General features: G+C 43.8%; 1 protein-coding gene and 1 pseudogene across 1 annotated transcript in view; one reads left to right on the top strand and one right to left on the bottom strand.

The window, feature by feature from the left end:
* ADAMTS17 (ADAM metallopeptidase with thrombospondin type 1 motif 17) overlaps positions 1–23,164 on the bottom strand; it is a 1,305,267-nt gene that overhangs the window by 341,551 nt on the left and 940,552 nt on the right. The window contains exons 15-17 of the mRNA XM_078683112.1: positions 16,455–16,575; positions 13,135–13,209; positions 5,050–5,130 (exon numbers count right to left, since the gene is read on the bottom strand). Of these exons, the coding sequence (XP_078539238.1) occupies positions 5,050–5,130; positions 13,135–13,209; positions 16,455–16,575 (277 nt within the window). The remainder of the gene's footprint in view (positions 1–5,049; positions 5,131–13,134; positions 13,210–16,454; positions 16,576–23,164) is intronic.
* LOC144825481 (5S ribosomal RNA) lies at positions 20,131–20,249 on the top strand (annotated as a pseudogene).

The following is a 23,164-nucleotide window of genomic DNA, read 5'->3' as shown; positions in this document are numbered from 1 at the left end:
TTCCCCTCTCCAGCACCAAGCATTTATATATTTGTCAGCCAGTATCTAATTAGCATACCTAGTGTGCTCGCATCTTACAGCACGACTCATATTGGGTAGCAACAAATTGCACAAACTTCCCTATAAACTGCCCCTGAGGTCTTTTTACATCCTCTGGGTGGGTCCACGTGAACGGAAAACCAACCCACACGAACTGTGACCTGAAACAGCATGAAGCGCAACAGTTATTCATAACTTTGTAAATGGAATTACTATTTCCATGTACGACGCCTTCAGCCGGCGTCCGGACTGCGCCCTCCAGCGCCACTGGCACATGAAGAGGGCAGAGGCTCTTCCTGGTCAGGGCTCACTTCCAGGGAGCAGTCAGCCAACGCCGGGGCGGAATCAAGATAGAGCCAAAATACTGCAATGGCAGATGCTGTCCATAGAAACCAATTGTGAGGCATGCGCTGCGTCAACTGCACTATTGGTGCGCCTTGTAACAGGTGTACCATACACTGAGGGGGCCTATATCTACAACTGCAAGGCCTATAAGGGACAAGGGGCCTGATGGACCATAGGCTGGTACTTAATCTGAGTCTATGGAGAAATGTGTTTATACATTAGAGACTAGATGGCTTTTTACTACAACGGATTCAGAACTCGGCTGCCTGACTACTCTTGCATATCAAACCGCGACACCACATCTCCCATCCCTTGAAAGCCCTGCATTGGTAGCCAGAAGATCCACGTTCAAGCTGCTTTGTATCACCCACAAAGCAATACATGGAATGGAACCACTCTTCATCAGGAATAAAATCACCAAACACATTCAACAAAGGAACCTCCGCTCTAAAGGAGCATCTCGCCTCAAAATCCCACCATACAAGAAAAAAAACATGGGTGGCACATCCTTCTCTGTTCAAGCAGCCACACTATGGAACTCTTTACCCCCCAACATAAGGTCCACCCACAACCACCTTATCTTCAGAAAACTACTCAAAATTTGGCTCTTCCCCACATAAGCATCATACGCAAACAGAAATTTACAGCATATCCCTCCGTATATAAGCATTTGTTTTCACTATAGCTATGTACGTATCTTTGTGTACTACTTTGTATAAACATGTAAATTAATTATGTTGTTGAGAGAAAAATAATAATAATAATAATAATAATAAATAAATAAAAATCATCTTTGGGGTACATGTACATACTTCTATTGTGCATCTATGTACCTTCCATGTACTGGATCTGTGTGTCTGTTACTTTTCTCCTGAAAGCATATCCAATGCACTACCCTATTTCTCATCCTGTGCCTTCTATCAATATCTTTAATCTACATATACTTACCTCCCTTATGTATCTATATACTTTCAATGTACTTATGGAACTATATATTTATCACTTTCTTCTAATTTATCATTTCCAATGCATTGCCCTATTTCTCAGCCTATCCTTCGCTCAATATATCTTCTAGCCCAACCTTCTGACTCATCTCAAACTTCTTTCTACTACTCTTTCCAATGCACTACACTATCTCTCATCCTATACATCTATCAATATCCTCTACATCCACTCTCTCATTTATCCCAAACCTCATACCACTACTATGATCGCAAAAATAACCCTTTCTAGACTCTCTCCACAAAAAAATCCTACACTCTTTTATCCCTCCACTATCCTTTTCAATCAAGATTAACAGACTAACAAATTCACTTCTCAAATTCCATATTCAACTATACTAATTCACCACTAATCCTTTATTGGGTTCCAGAGTAGCGTGCTACATGCCAATAAAGAGTCTGAACACCCTATTAGGGTTACAAGTGCTAAATGCAAACCTTTTTCCTTTTCTACCCCTCCCCAACCCTTCTCAATCCAAATAACTGACTAACATATCCACCACTAAAATTACTCTCATGTTTCACCATACTAATTCAAAACTAATCCTGATGGGTTCCAGAGTAGCGTGCTACTGGCGCTTCAAAACCCCATCAGGGGTAGCACGCGCTATATAAATACAAACCTCTTTCCCTCTTCTATCCTGCCACCTTCCTTCCTTACCCAAATAACTGAATAACATATCCACTACTAAAATTACTTCATATTTTACTATACTAATTTTCAACACTAATCCTTTATGGGTTCCAGAGTGGCGTGCTACTCGCCACAAAAGCGCTTCAACACCCATCAGGGGTAACAAAGTGCTATATGAATGCAAACCTTTCTTCCCCTTTTATCCCTCCGCTATCCTTCTCACTCCAAATAATCTGACTAAATATCCACCACTGAAATTACTTCATATTTCACCATATTAATTCACCACTAATCCTTTATGGGCTTGCTGAATAGCGTGGGTCAACAAGCGTTATATAAATACAAACCTTTTTCCTCCTCTATCCTTCTGCTATCATTCCAAATCCAAATAACTGACTAACCTATCCAACACTTAAAATGTACTTGCATGTGTCACTGTACTGATTCATAACCAATCCTCTATGGGTCCCGGAGTAGCGTGCTACTCCCCGAAAAAGCGATTTGACGCCTCATCAGGGGTAGTAAGGGCTATATAAATACAATTACAATACAATACAATACAATAGAGGAAAAGACTTTGATGGTTCGGTTCAGAGTGTCCACTTAATGTGAAGGAGGATTCTAAAGTAACTAATGGATGGCTTCCTCGTTAGTAATTAGAAAGTATCCTCATAAAAGCAATGAGGCTGTTGCAAAAGAGGTACGAAGAAAAGGAATTAATATAGAGGAATAAAATAGCACGGATTGTCAAAACAAGAGGCAAGCCTTTTCTAGATACATTAGTGATGAAGAAAGTTCAATAATGTAAAGCAAGGTGAGAAGGAGATGCGAAAACAAGTTTTATGGTGACTTTGGAAAATATAAATTAATTATATTCTTATAATTATATTCTTTCAGAAGCATTAAGAGTTAAATGCAGACTAGACATGTATCACACGTAAATAATAAATTCAAGGGTGGTAGATAGGTGTCCAAAGGTGAAGCAAGGAGTGTGACCCTTCTAGGCTAAAGATGAATCACCAGACTCGTCCTATTCTGAAAATAAATGTCTACTCTCGATTTTACCAAAATGGTAATTATTAATTTATTTATTTTATCTATAAAGTTTTATATAGCCCTGAAAGGTTTATCTCACCGGTCGTGGTCAGTGGGCCATGCAGGCTATCATGGGTGAATGTTTTTAAGACTATCATAGAAAATGACCTCCAAGCCTCCAAAGATGAGCTTTAACCAGTAGTCATTTCAATTGTACAATCTGTGTGTAAGCCCTCTCTAGCAGTATGAGTCCAGTTAGGGAGGCAACTAAAGGGGTAAAAAAATGCATTGGCAAAACCAATATATCTTATGTTAGTGTGCAAGGGCATGTAATCACAGACATTCTTAAATGATGTTTACCTGCGTTGCATTCACAAATGCTGTTTATCATATTAAAACCCACCCTAGGGGCTTTGCCAATGCAGGGGTCGGTGCCGGAGTTTGGGAGCCACGTCGCATCACGCCATAGAGCTGAAGTTCGAATAAAGTCGTACTAAGGACTACATGCTCAACGTTCAGCGTTTTTAAGCTCGGGTTCGAATGAAGGCATATTAGGTACTCTTTGGAAAACTGACAGCGTTCGTTTTCATGTGTCCAGGACAGCTTAAAGAAAACACATTATTTTTTTAACCTATAGCGTTTACCTTACTTACCAACGAGTTTACAAAAGGATACATTTGAGGAATCCGGTTTATTACCAGTGGTTCACCGGATTCAGAGCCAATACCACGCTGTGACAAAGACCTTATGGCTTGCTATTTCCGATTTAACAAAGGGATTTTCTTACAAACTCCTACTGATTTTGGAGTTGAATTCTTTGGACATCAATATAGCTATGTGTGATGGTCAGTGATACTTGGATTATATGTTTGTTGAGCTGCCTTGAAAAAGTCTTGTGAGTAAGACGAAACACGTGTCGGCTGATTGTTGTGAAAAAAGGAATTAAAACAACAGTGGAAACTCACTATTATCTGGACTGCCACACTTATTACTGTTAAGAAAAGAGAGAATTTTAACCTTGTAATCTGGTCGCAGCTGCAACCTCTGGCTTGGCTCTTGCTACCCCTGGCACTGCCTTTGCGACCCTGGTCTCAGAGGTGGCAAAATCAGTGCCTGGAACGCAGGAGCAGCTCACCCTAATGGACGTTGTATCAGCTCCATTTTCATGGTTTTCTGTCAAATTTTTTTTACACTAATAGTAAATAGTATTATTCACTATTAGTGTAATAAAAAATGGAGTATAATTAGCTGTAATATGACCCTATCTGACAGCTAAGGTAAGAACAAATGCTTTTAAATGTATGCTGTATGCATGCTTGTAGGTGAGTGTGTTTATCTGAGAGTGTGTAAATGTGTGTGCATGTTTAAGCGTGTGTGTGTGAATAAAAGTGAAGGTCAATGGTGTGTGATGTCACTTCCGCTACCCCAGGCATTTTGGTGAATTGCTGCCTCTGAGTAGCTTGTCCAGTCCTGGCTGTAGCAGAAGTCGCCTTATTTAACGCCGATTTTTCAGAATAGGACTCCACAAGAAGCGTGTGCAAAGAAAGAGCATGAGAACCAACTCCTTCTCCGTTGTTGCACCTTAGATAAGCACAGTATTAGCTCATCCGCTCCACTCTCACCCTACTTTACAAAAACAAACAAAAACGGCTATTTCTTTACATCACCGAGGACTAAACCCAGATGTATTTTCATAATATAGATTTCAGTTAATAACGTCCTCGCTTGGCTACAAAATGGCGATTTAGCAGCAGTTAAACACGATCCAGGCCCCGTCTGATAGTAACCTCACAGAAAAGAAACTCTGGCAAAAGGCAACAAGTGAATTATATAGTGTCCCTGAAAAGGATAAGGTTTCCATTCTTAGCACGACATGCCCCGGTCTCTGGTTATTAAAGGAAAGGGTAACAGATACCAGCTCATACTTTAATCAAGAAAAAAAGAACCTGGTTCCTTTTTTTTTTTGCTTATAATTTATTAGTTACATTTTTTTACCCAGAAAGCTGTGCGCCGGTTTGTCCTCAACCACCCGAATCCGTCTGGCTCCAGCTGGGATCACTGTGGCTTCGATATAACCTACGGAAGAAAAAGTTCAGGCAGATAACATTTTCTTTTTTTTTAAGGTAACTGAACAGTTGGCAGTCACATCACAACCAACTCCTTTAGGAATCTATGTTGAGCCTAGCCTTTTCAAGATTTAGGACACTATATCCGTGCGCGAGCAAGCCTCATAGCTGTGTAGGCCATCGGTCCAGATACCTCTTAGACATAGAAGCCAGTCTGCCATTCAGTGCACCAATAAACATACATACCTAAAGTATGGTACAGAATAATTTTTTCTCTCTAGAGGTTGTTCACTTCTCACTTGACATAGATTTCCCAGAATTAAAATTCAACATTTCGAAGGAAAGTTTCTTTAGAGCAGTGGTCTTCAAACTTATTAATACTGTGTCCCTTTGTGTAAAACAAATCCACTCGGGTCCCTGCAGACTGGCAAGCATATTATTTTACAATTATTCAACAAAATATGTAGCAACAAACATATTTAATAGTTCAAAGTTGCTGGTATGCTGGGTTATCCCTTTTAAATATGAAATCGAATGCATGATTGCCAACATGCTACAGCAGCCTGGTCTCCCTAAAGCATAAAGGCATCCACAGAGCGATCCTTTATCAAAAATTGGGAGATGGGAGGGATTTAAGGGGATGGGTTTGAGGCTTATTTGGAGTCCCTGTCCCTTTTGCACCTACTCCCAACCCGGGCATGAGTCATAAGAGATGCAGGGGTGGCTTATTAGAGAGTGGCTACAGCCACAGTTTTGTCACTAAAAACACAGCACTATTTCCAGTGTGATGATCCGCTTGGCCAGTGCCTGCATAGCTCCCTCACCTGTGGCAATGCAGCCCACCCTCCCCAGTTTGAAGACCACTGCTTTAGAGGCAGATTCTGTTCACCCAACAAGCTCCCAAAAAGTGTGCATTGGATACACCAGAAGACTAAAAAGCCCAAGTCACACCAGCAATACTTAACATATCACAAACCTCGGAGCATTCCTGGCTCATCAATGAGCAGCTTAATTTGGTGCACAGATAGCCCTCTGACGCATCAGTGGACCAAAGTCAACACAAGCATCAGATAGCCGTTCATGCATCTACTGCAAACATCTGGGTGCAACCTGCAGGACACAGGTTTGAAACAGATAAAAGAGCCCCCTTCATCCATTAGAGGTGGAAAGATCACATGCAAATGTTACATTCGCTCTTCAGAAAGACACAAAACTATAGGTCTATAGTAGCAAGAGCTGTATACACTCAAAAATAATTCTTTCATTTACTTAAATAGTGGGTCTGTTTCGTGTTGACAGTACACCTTCACCATCGATTTCAATTCTTACTCACACAATGGTATGTGGGGGGACCACGCATCAGTAGCTGCTGGTCATGCTGCCCTGTACAGGCACCTGAACCCTGCCGCAGATCAACACGCTTGTGGAGGCGGAATTGCGGTCAGTTATCGTCAGCCTCGTTTTCACCAGGGTCTCCCCCTCAATGCCACCAATCAGGGGCCACTGCGATGAGGTTCATGTATGATCAGCTATTGCCTCAGGATTGGCTTTACACCTTGTGTACTTTTGCAAATGATCGACAGTGTGATTGGATCATGGAGGTCAAACCATTTACAAAGCAACTAAGAAGTGGAATAATGAAAACAGCGATATGCCTGAGACCAAAGCCCAAATACAGGAAACACAGTGAAAAAGACACATGCGGAATCGCTGGTACTTAAGAGGATACTTGGGACATGATTAAACTTACAAAGTTCAAGTATCCACATGGTTTCTCTGGGTGGCCATCCACCTGCAGAGGTACTGTACCCTTAAGTTTGGTATCTCACTGGCGCCCCTCACCAGCTGTTGGCTTTGTTACTTGCTATACAGTTGCAACTGCACTGGCAAAACAAATAGTGGCGCGTTTGGGTATTTTGGATAGTTATTTTCTATCCTTTCAAGATAGCTAACAAATTAATTTGTCATGTAAAGTCCTGGATATCTTGGTAGTATGGAAAATAACAATCAAAGATGGTCACTCACCACTCTTGGCGTTGCCATTTTTTGTGCTGCATTGACAAAGCCATTGCCTTAATAAAACAAGCATTGGCAAGGTGACACCGATTAGCTTTGCCAGTGCTCATTTTATTTGCCATAACCAACTCTTTCCCAAGCTATTGGCCTCTCAGAGGCACTGGCTTCCCTCTGACACCTTCGATTACTCTATGAGAAAATCTGCCTTTTAATCAGACAACTTTCATCAGACCAGGAGCTGCTGCAAACTTGTCACCATCCGCCCAGCTTGGAGAAAATATGTTCTAGAAATCTCTCAATCGGTTTATGGGAGAGCATAGGCTGTGAGTCAGTGGACTAAGCCAGAAACCATGCAATAAATTCACGAACATCAAATCAACCACTCCTGTGAGTTAAGAACCACTGCAGTTGTTACTGTCCAGGTATTTACGGTGGGAAAAAATTAGAACCAATAAATAATCATTAAGTTTAAACTGCTTATTCGACATGGGGCAAGACAGTTAAAAAACCAGGAACTCTGGGTTTCTTCAAAGCAGCAGAGGTTGCCATGGACAGTAGTATGTATTTTTTGAATTTACATTTTAGCCACAGTATGTATCTGGTGGTATCCATTGGAAGCTGACAGTGCCGGATATCTGTGAAAGTGACTGCCTGGGGTGCTGGGGCATGGGAAAATGGTCTGTGCAAGTTATTCTGAGAAAGGTTTTGAAGAAGTAGAATTATGTATGGAGGACCGCAGGAGGCCAACGGGCTTCCACATACCATAGTCAGAAAGGGTGGTGACCTGGAGGGAGTGAACGGGTTACTTCACAGTTCAACACAGAATTTATTTTTTTAGAATTTAGTTAATAACTAGTGACAAAATAAAACAAAACTGGAGTTAATGGACAAAGGAACGCCAGATAAAAGCCGCGTTGCCCCTAGGCTGTGAATGGTAGAGTCTGTTCACCGTACACCAATATTTATTAGGAAAGAGTTCTCAGTGGCATCGAGTACATACTTTTGAACCAATGCTAAACTTCAGCAGCGGTCTTCCCTGTACTGTCACAGTTGCAGTCCCAAAAGAAAGTAAATAAAATAGGACCTTCCTTGACTCGGCCAATAACAACCTCAAAAGTCCCAGCCGTGTGTAACTATATCCCTTCAATAGCCCACGTTTACGGGCAGGATACAGATATTGTATTCCCTTCTGTCACTTAAAGGCCAATTGGTGGGAACTGTCACAATAACCAAAGTAGCCGAGCCTCAACATGGCGCATGGCCAGCCAGGAAACCCTACTTTTGCAACAGTGCCCTTGCCTTAAAGAAATGCTTTCATGAGTACCTTAAGTGACAGATTCAGTTCCCCACATACATCTAGCTATCCGCGTACTCTTTCCTTGCCATCAGGTTTCGGCTGGGCCTGCCAGAGGGATCCCGGAGAGCAGAGTCATTCACAGCCACGGGGCACGCGCTTCCCATAGAAAGACCACATACACCAATCTTCATTGAAAAGCCATGTGAAGAGTCGAAAGCCGTCATCTCCTTTTGTGGAACATATGCTTTTCAAGCCGTTCTGCACTCATGTTAAGGGCTCCCATGTCAGAGATGTGGTACATCTGCACATCTGCACAGTGCATCTCAAGGCACAGTTGGGCCAGTGGCTTGAAGCGAAAGATTGCCTTCACATATACTCTCCCATGGCCACAGAACACTCCAGGAGCGAGCCAAGCCACTGGGAACCTTGGAACCAAGCAGTTAAAGGAGAATTTGAGAAATAAATCACTTGGAACAGTAGAACTACCCAAAACAAACATGTGCATTTATCCAGTCAACCCTCTCTGGCTTTCGGTGGAGGTCTCTGCTTCAGTTTTAACCCTTTCGAGGCAGATGACAAGCTCAGCTCGTCATGAGTTACGCCTCTCGTACGCTCATGACGAGCTGAGCTCGTCATGAACCGCGGGTTTTTTAAAAACCCACCGCACAGCGGGAAAACCGCTAGCGCGCATGCGGTTAAAATGTGTCAGTGATTGCAACTATACCGGAAGAAATTACATGTGTGAGCTCAGTTCTAGCAGCTCAGTGCGGCGCTTCTTCTCGAGTATTGTACTGTGGTGTCCTTTAGATTTACGCAACACTTACTACCACTGACCAATGTTTGTGCTGCCAAGACACTGGCACGACCCATTAGGAGTAGTAAACTGGAAGAATGTCAGAATTCTCAAAGGAGGTGTGTTAATGTCCACGTGTAAACAAAGGATGCCAGGGAACTGGAGTGATCCCAACATCTCAGTTGGTTGGTGTTAACGTTTTAGAGTAAAAAAGAGGCGGTCTCAGGTGTAAACAAGATGTGTGCATGTTTTGGCATCATGAACATGCATCAGTGTTCTTTCATTACCAAAATGTATCATTGTTTTAGAGAAACATGGCGAGTGAAGGCTCTTGACAGCTACCTGGCATAAGCATGAGGTGCCATTTTCCAGGAAATAAAACAAAAATATCCCAATATTCTTGTGTAAAGAAGCTGTGTAGTTTTTGTGATGGAGCTACCTTTGTGTGGCAATGGTCTGATATATAGAAATTGTAAACATGTATTAACATATGTGCCAGTGCTTTCGGGTAAAGGAAATGGGTCAATGATTTGATATTATTAATGCATGTTGCCTTCCTGATGTATGCTAGTTCAGTAGATTTTTCAATCCAAAAGAAGTTTGGCACTGTTCTCTCCTTAGTAGTATACGTCATGGTTCTGATGTAAATAAAGTCTGCCAATATTCTGAGGTGAAGTTGTGCCAATATTATGTCATATCCAAGAAGTGCAAACTTTTAGGGGCTAGGAAAGTGTTTCAAAGTGAATAAACATAAGTGAATTGATGTTTTAGTGTACACAAGGTGTGGCAATGTTCCTGCATTAACAATCTGTGCAGACTGTTTCATGCTTATGCAGGTGTGGCCACATTCTAGTCAAAGCAAAGTATATATTACTGGCTTCTACTGTAACAACGTACATACGTGCAAACCGTGCTCTAGCCGTATGTATACACACGGAATGTCAATGTTTTCTGACATAAACCTGGAATGTTCTTATATAAGTGCAACAAGGTGTGCCAATACCCTGATGTAAGTAAAGTGTCACATTGTTTTCTAGTGTGAAATAAGTGTACCAATACTTAGGTGTAAACAAGTTATGTTAAAGTTTCAAGGGATTAAAGGTGTGACGAGTATCAGATTTAACAATACAGTGTCAAAAAAGGTGCTTGATTGTGTGGACTGCCAATTTCTCCAGGTGGTCCGTTTGAAAACCGGCCTGGGCCTCTGTATACCCACCTATTTGTTGGCTAGCTACAAAACCGCAACCTCATGTATCAGAGCCAATGGTACTTTTTCACCCCGATAGGAGCACCAGACAGGGTTGCCCTCTGTCTCTGTTAATTTTTGCCCTTACGATGGAACCATTGGTCCAACATCTTGAAACTAACCTTGAGATTCGAGGGCTCGAGGTGGACGGACAAACCTACAAATTAAAACACTGCTAGATGAACTAAAATATTCAAGGAGGTGTTTGGCTTCATATCAACTACACAAGTCTAGTGGTCTAGTGGTGGCAGACCCTGCTCGAGGGATTCAAACCCTGCTCTCCTCCTCTGGGCTAACCCGGGAGGCTACCTCCCTACGTTACTTGGGGGTTTCCAAATTCGATTCTCACGATAAATATGATTTACCAGTGCTGGAAGCTCTATTAAAAGACCTCTACCGCTGGGGCAGGCTAGAGACGATATGGCTGGGCCGCATCAACGCCATGAAAATGATGTACCTCCCGTGCCTGCTCTACTTGACTCACAAATTGTCCCTGTGGACCCCCTGCACCACCGTCGGACACAACCAAAAACAGGTATTGCAATTTGTGTTGCATAACTCCACTCCCAAAATACCGCGAGGGACACTAGACAAGAGAACAGCTGACGGTGGGATGGGTTCCAACAATATACAACAATATATTCCTGTTCCAAAGCTGCTATCTGCTCTCAACTGGCACCACATCCCCCACACCAAGCCTTGGGTATTGCTGGAATAGGGGGGCTGAGTTATCCCCCTACAGCACTTCCTGTGGTTGAGACCCCGAGATCGCTTCTCCCCCCCAACACACCCCATGGTATGCTACTGCAACTTTCTCACTACTGGGATGAAATTAACCACAATGAAGCAGCCACCAAATACCGTTTCCCCCTCTCTCCTATTAGACACAACCCAAAGATCATGACAGGCCAGCTGGACGGACTCTTATCAGACTGGGGGAGTGGAGTGCCTCCTCTTTTTGGAGATTTGTACCAGGATGGGGTTGCATTAGACAGGCAGTCCTGTATTCAGCACTTTCACCGGACTACTGAGGACAAGTTCTGTCTCACTCAGCTCCTTCATTGGGTGAACACACCGCTAGTGAAGGCCAAGGGTAGCAGAGCCAAAACGCCCTTAGAACAGCTATACTCCCATGGGTCGCCTAGGAGGGGCATCACCTCCCTATATGCGGCATTTGATAGCCTTTCCCAGCCCCTGCGATACTCCTAATAGTCGCAAAGGGAGCAGGAATTAGGGATCTCTTTCACTAATGAGACTTAGCAGCGGCTCTGGTTGCGGGCGACCAAGGCCTCTATTTGTCTCTAGAATAAGGCTAATGCCTATAAGATCATTACGAGCTGGTATTTCACTCCGGTCCGACTTCAAGCTATGGCAGGGAGACTAAACCTTTGCTGGAGGGGATGCAGATCCAGAGGCACTTACCAGCACATGTGGAAGCAATCCATTCATGTAAATCGCTTCTGGTCAGAGGTTCTCCTCTTGCTTCATCGGGTTTGTTCAGTGACCCTGCGATGGACACTTAGGTGCTCCAGCGGGGAGAGGCAAGGAAAGACTCAGTTTATCGCTACACCACCCTAAGGGGCAAGCTGCTCACCTTTTTCCTTCTGGAGGCGAGACTAACCACAGCAAACACCTGGGAGGTTGGTCTGCTTCTCCCGACCAGACCCATTGCTGCTGTAAACGGACCAGACGCTGGGTTCCAAGATGCGGTAATTGCCGCTTTCAAAATTGCAATTCATTGATATCCAGTTACTGGCAACTACCACGCCGGATATACTTTACCCAGTGTGACTCAACATTGGAGCACCAGCTACACTTTTATCTGGTCTTCCTTTTCGCTCAACCACGAGCTAATAGGAAATGCATTAGGCTTCATCTGAAATCGTCCTTCTTGGAGACACGCGCTATTGGATACGCCTTCCCTTATATACTATATTGACCCGAGGAAGCCCTTGTTTGGGCGAAAAAATCGTTGGCTGTTCATACCTTGTGAAGCACAACTGAGAATAAAGAAATCACAAAATTCATTCATCTATAATTATCTGTGTCTACATACTTGTATGTGCTTAAATGTTTGTTCTCTATATATTACCTCTCATCCAACCAAATTTAGCCTAGTTATTGTTTGTGATCTACAAGCAGCAGATCACTTGAGCTGGGCAATAAGATACACCATTGTAACTAGTTTTCTAGGTGCAGTCACCTATGACTCAGCTGCTTCCCTTCTCTTCTTTTCAGTCTGCTTCTAGTTTGCCACCAGATCCTCCTTTAAACTAGCCAGATGTCTAAGACTGGTTATGGGAAAACTGTGCTCTATTCAAGGTTTTTCTGTATAACCGACATCTGCAAGATTGTATTTCACTGTAAGGATTTCAAATGCTCCTCTGGCCGAAGGCCTATCATCATTGACTATATATCTGCAGATGAGTAGAACATTTCAACCCCCAAGTGCTCTGAGGCGGTGGCGTTTATATAGCACTTTACGAAACCCTGAACATTAAAAGAAGACTAAATACATTTCTCCATTTCAATAGGCTTTCGAGAAAACAATGGCTTTTCATTTGAAGGAATAAACATAAAATCCAAACAGAAGCCCAAGGAAAACCAAGCACCATTACAAAGACCATCCCTGCAAGCATCACACCGCATTGTGGCATCTTACACGAGAAACACTTAGGAATCGCCTTTGTCTTGGACATCACACAGGTGGAAACCTTCTTACAGTGGCTACCGATGACTGAGGAACAAAGGGGATGTCACACGATTAGTGCTCTGTTGCACTATGTCATGATTGTGCAATCACAGGGTCATTTCTTAAAACAAGCGTCATGAAAACAGAACAAATGGTAGCACTGTGAAATATATAACTGGTGCAGGTTCAAGGCCATTAACTTTGGATAATACCACATATCAGGGCTGTCTAACAGTGGTACCTGAGAGCCAGGTTCATGTCAGAATTTCAAGATAGCCACTTAAAAAGGAGTTATTCTGAAACTCTTTCAAGAGTCTGGCCTCCCTGGACCTAGGGTCGGCCCTTCTGTACAGCCCTGCACGGCTGATCTTTAACATGGATGTTTTCCAGTCAATAGTATACAGTTTGTCATTGGCAATGTTTGATTATCTCCAGGGTTTACATCATCATCTTGTCTTGAATAGGTTTGACAGCCGCAAAGGACCCCATCTTGACATGAAAGGCAGATATATTCAGATCCACTGGTAGCTCCTATGATGTCAGAGCAAGAAGTGTTACATGCCCTGAGGGAAAGGGCACACTCAAAAAGAAAGGCAAGACCAGTGCATGTTCAATTGTAGAGTGGAAGTCTTTCTTTTTTAAGGAGAAAACGTAATTTCTTTAAAGCTTACAAATAACAAGGTCTCATACAAGACTGCGAAGAGACAAGGAAAAAAACACTAAGAATACATCGTATTGCTTTATAGTTTGTAAACATAAGTAACTAACAAACATTATTTGGCGTGCTGGCCTGCAAAAAAAAAACGACTAATGTACTTAAAATCTTAAAACCAAGAGAAGGTGTGTGTTTTCTATATCGCCCGCCTCACCTGCGTGGACGCATCGTAAACCAGCTGCAGGAAGATGCTGTCAAAGAACCCAGGGCTGGTGCTGGTGTTCAGGTGCCATCGAGCACAAGGAGTCAGGGCTGGTAAGATGGTAATAAAAACCCAAAGCTCAGGAATAGATCAGCTCTGTCCCAGTATTTTTTGATTGAACATTACTGAAATTAGGGGAATCCCCAATTGGACAAGAATTCTTTTTAGGTAATGATAACATTTTTTTTTATATCAGGATATGCATGACACAACTGGAGGATGGGCATGCATGTCCAGGAGTTCTTGTGACTCCCAGCTTCTTCCTGCACACTGCTGCTCCTTTCCATGAGCACAAAAAACCAGGTGTGACAAGGACTAGTATCAGATCAAAAACAGAATTACAAAATTTGAGATAGCACAACCCAGACAAAGGATCCAACGCGGAACCTCCTTTCAACGTACCCCCTATAGCTTCTAATTAACGGATGTCGAATGTAAAAGCCCTTAATGGAACTGGTGAGGTGTGTGCAATTGGCTCTCTTCTCTTTTTACTCTGCATCTTCTTTGGGTTGGTGGGAGATGCAGAATAAGCAGCAGGACACAAGTGACTAATGACTACCCTCATGGAAGCTGTGGTTTCAGTGGCCTCCCCAAGTAAAATCAGGCCCCCAAGGGACCTCACATGGCATATCTATTCATGGTCAACAAACCGTGCCTCAGCAAGAAACAGGGAGTAATGCCTTACTGTGTCCAACAATGCTGTCGGAAACAGGGATCACCTCAGAAGGAAAAGGTTAGGATGGGAGAGTCTTTGGTGGATAAAAAACCCTCATGTACCATTTATTATATGCCTGGATCTGACAAGGTGGTGATTGTGGCGAATAAGGGCAATGAATAGATTCATAGGAACAGGTCCTGTTTTGCTTATGTCTAGAGGCATGCTTTTAAAATGAACTTTAATCTCACTCCAGCAAATTTTGCTAATTAGTCAGGCGTACATAATCAAAATTGAGTCAGAATCTGCCCTAAAATTACAAAACCTTAATGACTAGTGAGACACATATGGTAATGCACAACTCCTTTTAAAAAAGAGGGGAAGATCACTGGTAGCTGAAGGAAGCGGTGCATTTGGCCAAAGTATCTAACCACTCGCTTGTGTGACAACATCAAGATGTAGAAGAAGCCTCTCTTTGAATACTCTCTTCTGTGAATTGTCATGTTCTTCCCATATACCTAGGGGTGGCAAAGGATATGAAAGGCCATCAAATTCGCACCTCCAGACGCTGTTGCAACAGATAGAGGAAACCATAACGTAATACTCGTCAGTGTCTACAGCTGGAACGCTCAATACTTGCAAGAGCATCCAGCTGTGGCAACCCACAGCAAACTGCTGCACAGCTTGAGCATGAAGGCAGCTGTGTTTCAGAGGCTGAAACCTCATCCAGGAGCTGGAGAATCTGTTCTCCAGCTTCTGCCAAGTGGACAAGGAAGAGAATTGAACAGTGTTAAGATGGAAACAGAAGGCCCAACCTGCATATGTTTCTTCCAGCGCCCTTAAATCCTATAAAAGCCCAGATTGGGAAACTTATTTTGGAGGGGCCAATTTGAACCATCCTACAATGCATCTGTGCAGGTGGTTGAACTATAAGAACTTAATATCTGCCCATTCATTGCAATCTACATTACTAAGGATGATAACAAAACGTCTGGGGCAACTGCATCTATCTCAGTAAAAAGAGATGTGAGATAGCTGCATGTATTTCAAAAAGTAACTAATGAATTGAAAGAGAAGTAGGACAACTGCATCCATGTCAGAGAATTGTGGATGAGGCCATTGCAGAAAAATGTGAGGCAATCATGTTAATTTTAGAGAAATTTGGGGTACATATATCACTTTCATGACAAAATAGGCTAACTTTGTACACTTTAGAGAAAAGTGAGGTAAGCATTAATTTCAATAAGATATGCAGGTATTTTTTTCTGGAAAATTAAGAGAACATTTCAGAGTCAAGCAAATTGACATCCGAGCTGGAAGACTCCCTCTGGACACCGGTGCCTAAGGCTGCCTACATTTCGAAATGGGGACATTGTTACTTGAGCGCTGAAAATATTACAGTTTTAGATGGACAGACGAACAGGCACGATATAAAACAAGAAAAAGAAAAGAAAAGCTCATTTGTCACCTTCTCCACTTCTGAAGACATCTTTATGTCAGTGCTTTGTAGAGTCTCCAAATGCAAAACATCCCATTTCCTTTAACAGAATATTAATAAAGATCAATAAAGCAAAGCTACACATAGAGAAAAGGCACATCTTGGACTGAAGTGCTGCACATGGACTGTAAGTTATTACCTCGTTGAGAAGTCACAGAAGAGTGCTCCTCTCCAAAAACACTCAGAAGTTACAGAGAGACCTAGAGGAGATCCTACTCACCCATGCCCTTGGTGTGGTTGAAGTCTCCCTTGACCACCTTGCAGGTTTTGCCGTCTCCATTACAGATCCCACAGCGGTCCTCCCTGGCAGCTGAGCCAATAATGCCATCACATCCAATTTTCTAATGGGCACAATCAGAAGGGATTCTTTATCAGTTCATTTGCACGTCTTACATGCCTGCTCAGATGAGGTCAACCATGTTACATGCATGGATATCAGAGAAGGAAAGCAAGGCCGCAGTTCCCTTTCCTGAGACGCCCTTATCCAACTCACTGCACTGTAGTATATATAGTAGAGGTGTGCTACCAAAATAGTACGGTTTTAAGATCAACCTGTATATATATATCTGCTCCATAACACTGACTTTCAGTAGATCGTCAGAAAATCTACTCAATGAGCTGAAGTATTTGCAAACAATATTTAAGGTACAATATTTATGGCACACATTATTTTTAGGTACAATATCCTGACATACAATCATACTGGTGTCCAGCCTGTCGCTCAACACATGCAGTTTCACGGATATCGAGGAATTATGCAAAAGGAAGACAAAGTTACTTCACTAGAAATACACAGTTTTGTAAAGAGGAGAAAATGAGTTTAACTCAGGTGTTCATGTTGCTCAGTCAACAAGAAGACCACTAAAATGTATCTCTTCCATATTTAGGAATCTACCATTGCACATAAGGATAGATTTTGCAATGTTATTTCTAATTCATAAGCATAGGGGATGGGAGACTGTTCCCTGACTGGTGGGACCTGGAGTGGGATCACAAGCATCCTTTGCCCAGTCCCTTGCAGAGGATGCATGTTCCGATCATCTAGGGGGGGCGAAGGGGGTTTCTCTGCTAAAAGCGTGCAACGCCATCTTGCAGGGCCTTGGCCTCTCGGTGCAGGATGCATCTAGGATGGCCTTGCAGCCAGTATGAACTGCCCCCAGAACATGATGGCCTGCGCAGAGCCCACTATTTCACCGAGCCATAAGAACCCATCTTCAGCCTGTGCAACATGTACCAAAGATGGCAATGTTCTAAAAAATAGCCTATACAGTTTCAGAACAATTCCATCTGCCACATGGGAAAGCTGACTAGTGATGCATCTGATTTACAAATTCAGCTCACCCCCAGAATTCTGCCACACCCAGCTGACCCATTATACATATAATTACCATAAACCATGCCCTCAAATGGAGTTCAAAGAAAACCTCTGGTAAATCAATTCTCGAAAAAAAAATCGAAGTGGGATCACTGTGCCTGAACTAGCCTGGTAATGCAACTTAAAAAGGACCTTTCTACACTTCAGCGTTCTTGCAAAAATAAAAAAATAAACATCTATCAAATATATATCTTCTCTTCTGCAAAGTTTTACAGAGGGGTGTGTCTCCTTGGAATATATTGCTGTGCATTATCTTACTTACTGAGGGGAGCGTCATTTTTAGGTCAAGCATTCGAGACCTCTTGTATATACTTTAATATATACTTATATGTGTATGTATTATGGGGCCGATTATGATGGCGGACGGACCTGAGTCCGTCCGCCACCATAGAGTAGGAGGGACCGTCCGCAGGGGCTGCGGCGGTCCCTCCGTGCAGATTAGGATGTGACCGCCAGGGTGGCGGTCACATCCTCAATCTTTAACATTGCGGCGGGTGCAGCTTCAAGCTGCATCCGCCGCAATGTAAAAAATGCATACATTGCATTTGTATGCAGCAAGCGGCAGGCACCGCGCGGTGCCTGCCGAATACTGCATACAAATGCAGTGGGGTACCATAGGTACCCTCCATGTGCACCCCCCACCCCCCCTTCACCCAGGGGGCCCGCAACGGGCCCCTGCAGTGAAGCTCCGTATGCTTTTCCACGGCAGAAAACCCACCGTGGAAAAGCATTACTTTTCGGGCATCCTAATTTGGCTGACGGTGTCTAAGAGACACCGTCACCATATTGGTGCTTTTCCGCCGCGGTTGTAAGCCAACCGCGGCGGAAAAGCTGCGGACGGAAACCAGGACCCACCAGCCATCCTAATGTGGCGGTGGGTCTTTGGTGGGTCCGCAAAGGACTTTCCGCATCCTCCGGGCCGGCGGTGGCTTCCGCCGGCCCGGAGGATGCGGAAAATCCTCCATCATAATCGGCCCCTTTGTGTGCTCTGGAGGTCAGCCCTAGGACTTGCCTGCTTCCGCTTAGGGACTTTTTTTCTGTTCAGCTGCCTCTATTTAACTATCTTGATATAAAACGACCAGCAGAGGTCAGTAAAATACCTGAATCCCTTTAGCATTCTCTAGATTCCAGTCCATCGAAATTGTCTTCCACGAGTGAAGACAATAATATTTTTTTCAAGTCTTGTATTTTCAGTTACATGACCACCGAAGGCCCTGATTTTATATTAAAAACAGAGCTTTGGACTATACCATTTCCTGCTGGAAGGCAATATTTCTCTCCATGTGTTCCTATACAAGGTGTGTCACGCAGTTTGACGCTTACTTTCCCTCCATGAATAAGAACAGTAGATGTTTCAGCACCCAGGCTAATGTGCTGCATAGCTAAATACATATAAAGGTCCCAAAGGGGAGACCGATTGCATTGCAAATGCGTGTTCCATGTGTTAACCATTTGTATATTTTATAAAAATGCAGTTTAGGATGTTAATTCATATACATTCACTCCCTCCTCAGTTAACGACCTGTTTTATGGACAGACTCCAGCCTTTCGCAGAGGGGCTGCTCGCTCCTTAAATTTGCTCTTTGATTACTATTTTTCTTGATCTCTTTTGGTCATACTCATCAGCTAAACTCATCACAGCTGTTCCCAGATCAGCCAGCCTTCGCTGGATTAACAAGGTCCTCCCCCTGGAGCGCGCTTGTGCAGAGCATGGAAACATTAGGAGGTCTATATACTTCATCACTGGCTGGCCTAAACCTTCTAAACAACCCTGTTTCCAAAAGAAATACTGCTGCATGTTGAAGATTTTAAGTCACCCGTCTGTTAACAGTTAATTAAAAGTGATCATGCGCGGGATCAACATGACCCTTTTTATGTGACAAGTATTTACATCCAAAAGGCCTCCTGTACAATGGTGTCCTCGTATATTTTTATTTGTTAAAACATAAACAGCTAAAACACAAGAACAGTTACCTTCCTCCTTCGTCTTCCTCGTCACAGTCACCCAGGAGCACTCCGTGTTCCAGGCACAGCATTCACCCATATAAAAAAAGTCCACAACCAATATGGCGGCCTGACAGGAAGTACCTTTCACCTTACCTGTAAGGGTGGGGGAACCGTAGAACACATCCTGTTTTTTTCTCTGTGTTCCGGCAGGAACACCCATTATCTTCTGCTTCGGTGGTAAGTATATTTTTCTTTTTCTTTGTGGGGTCTGCCATAGCGTCTCCAACTAATTATTTCTATTCACTTCCTTGCTGCCACTACTCGCGCTGGGGCGGCGGTTTGCATGTGGAGTTCTCTCCTCACCTCCGCTCCTGTGCCGAGCGATTGGGAGCGGCACAGTGCTAGCTGTCCTCTAACCTGTTTTGCTCCACTACTCCTGCGCTGAGCGACTAGAGAGCGGAGGTGGTGGGTTTTGGCACTTGTACCGCTCCCATGCTTTAGCGGCCAGGAGCAGCGGTCTTTATTTTTTCATTTCCAGTATGGGTGCCCGAGTCTCCCTGCACTATGCCTACCTGGCAATGGCCATTCCACCCTGAAAGCACCTGATCTCGTCTGATCTCAGAAGTTAAGCAGGGTCGGGCCTGATTAGTACCTGAATGGGGGACTGCCTGGTAACACCAGGTGCTGTAGGCAAGTGCAGTTCCCGGTGGCTCCTATCTCCCCCACAGGGCGGGTTCCCAGAGATGTTTTTGGTCATGGGATGGCCATCTTCTGAGTGCCGCCTCATGGGGGGCAGTGCCAGTTGCTTAAGAACAGTGTGTCTCGTCCTTTTAAACTGCTGGTGCCTCTACCTTTTCTGCAGTTGTGTTTTTGCGGCCATGCAGGGTAAACGCTCTGAGAAGCGTAAACAGCAGTCTTCTGGTTCGGAGTCTGAAACTGCTTCCTCCCAGCAGCCTGTGGGCATGGACCCTGATGTCCTTCAGGCAATGATTAATAAGGCGGTGGACTCTGCTTTCGCGGCTTGGGATGGGCTGGTGCCTAAGATACCTAGGGTTTCTTTTCAGCCTGTCCCGAACTCTGATGGTTCAGATGAGGAACAGTGAGGGCGCTTTGTTAAAGGTGGAGAGTTAAAGGAGGTCATAACTCACTTGAAGGACAATTTGTCCTTTCAAACTGTCGTTCCTCTGGATGAGAAGGAGGATTTTTTCTCTCGATACCGCCGGAACGAGCCTGACGATCTTCCCATCCAAAAGCCCATCCAGCGGGCTTCGGTCCAGGCAATGGTCTGATGTTGAGAAAGCGGGGTTCCCTCGGTTTCTTTCTAAGAAGTACCCTCTTCAGAACTTCCTGGCAGAGTCTACCCCCCACCTCAAGTAAACGTGGACTCTCTGATGGTGGGTCTGGCCTCCAGTGGGTACATAATATCAGAGGATGCCTCTCCTAGCGATCCTGTTGATAAGAGGGTGGACAGTGCTGCCAAGCAGACTTACTCTGCCACTAACTTTTCCATCAGGGCGGGTGCTTATGTCTCTTATGTTGTCCAATCACTTCCGCATGATTTTCAGGCCTTATCTGAAGACCTCCAGCAAGGGGAGGATGTTATTCCACTACAGGTTCGCTTTTTGTCGGACATTTCATTTGACTCTGTCTGCTGCTGCTGCAGCCATTTCTGGTTCCATTGTTTCTGCTTATTGTAACATATGGATGAGGTCTTGGAAGGCGGAGGCCTCCCAGAAGTCCCTCCTGTCATGCTTACCTGTTGATGGAGCTAAGTTGTTTGAACCTCAACTTGAGGATCTGCTGAGGAAGTAAGTGGAGGATCGTAAACTCAAAGGGCCAGATGTAGGTCGCCCAATACCGGTCGGTAACGGACGAAATTACCAAATTTTGGCCGTTACCGACCGATATTTGGCATTTGGAATGTAGGTGGCCTTTTTGTAGGATTCGGTATTTTACCGAATCGGTATCTTAAGGAATCAGTAAATGACCAAACATTATCTTAACATACCGATTTGGTTAATTACTGAATCCATAATGTAGAGGGCACTCAAGTGAGTGCATTCCTCAGTTAAGGATTCGTTATTTACCACCAACTACAAGTTGGTGGTAAATAACGAAAACCTTTGAAAAAGCTATATTTTGCTTTTCCAACACTGCGATGTGGCAGACATACATGCCCTTAGGGCATGTATGTGTACCACATGTGCACCCATGCACTATTCAGGGGTGCAACAGGGTGTCAATGTGACACCCTGCCACCCTTGAATGTGTTCCCCATTTTACCGAATCGGTATTTACCGATTCGGTAATTCCCATTTATTCCTATGGGCCTACAGGCCCATAGGAATGAATGGGAACTACCAATTTGGTAAATACCGAATCGGTAAATACCGAATTTTACCGATTCTGTAAAATTTTGCGAAAAATTACCTACATACTATTTACCTATTCTTAAATACCGAATCGGTAAAATTCGGTATTTAAGAATCGGTAAATAGTATTTACCTACATCTGGCCTCTAATGCCTCTGCGGCCTGCATTGGGAGGTAGGGGGTTTGGTTATAGGCGTGCATTTGGAAATCCCCCCTCAGCTTGGAAGGGTCTCTCCCGGCCCTTTTGTGGTTGGTGTTGTGGTCGTGGCAACCCCTTCTCTGCAAAGTCCCGGCAACAGCCCGCTGGTGCTGCGCTTTACAGATACCACTCCAAAGTCCTGACTATCTCAGGGTGGGCGGCCAAATTGGACAGTCTTCCTCCACTTGGGCTCGCAACGTCACCGATTCCTGAATTCTTCGCTTGGTGGCCAAAGTTTTTTTTTTTTTTAATTTGTTTGTTGATTTCATGACATCAAATAACAAGAATTCCGTTACAATGAAGCAATAAGAAAACAAACCCCATCCCGCCCACCCTTCTTCCCCACACCCTTCCCTCAGGCAGAACAGATAGAGGTCCAATACATTGAATAAGTACATTTGGTTCAACAGCTGCACATATGCAAAATATGCCCTCATATACCCTCAAATAATGCTACTAATATAAACAATCAATAAAGGCATTCGGGGCACAAAAGAACTCCTACCATAGAGCAACGCTTAGGCCAGTGTGTGGGTCTGATCATACAACCAGCTAGAACATGCACCGGAAAAGGACATTATTCATACAGGTTTATAACAAATCTACTCTAGTCATCAAGTATGCAGTGAGCGGGCCTAGAAATCTTTAGGGCGAGAAGTCTCAGGCAACTCCTCCTCATATGTCAGTAGCTGAGTTTTGCAGTACAGCAAATCACAAAGCCATGTTTTTTTTGTCGGAGTGGTTTTCGCACCCCAAAATTGCGCCACAGCCCTCTTCGCAAACAAGATAGACAATGCAACTATACGTCTGTTACAGGGTTTGAGGCGTTTTACATACCCTAGTAGGCAGAGTTCGGGGGTGCAGTGCACGGGTTCCAATATGATATCAATAAGCAGTTTCGTTACTTCAGACCAAAAGGCGAACACACCCACACACTGCCATGCCACATGTAGAAAATCGGCGTCCACCATGCCACAACGCACACAATTAGCAGTTTCTCGAAAGCCATATTTAAATAGCTGTACAGGGGTGTAATA

Source organism: Lissotriton helveticus, chromosome 3_1 (genome assembly GCF_964261635.1).
Source record: "Lissotriton helveticus chromosome 3_1, aLisHel1.1, whole genome shotgun sequence".
In the NCBI taxonomy this organism is placed as follows: domain Eukaryota; kingdom Metazoa; phylum Chordata; class Amphibia; order Caudata; family Salamandridae; genus Lissotriton; species Lissotriton helveticus.
The sequence above is the reverse complement of the archived record's forward strand: the minus strand, read 5'-3'. Positions and strand labels throughout refer to the sequence as shown.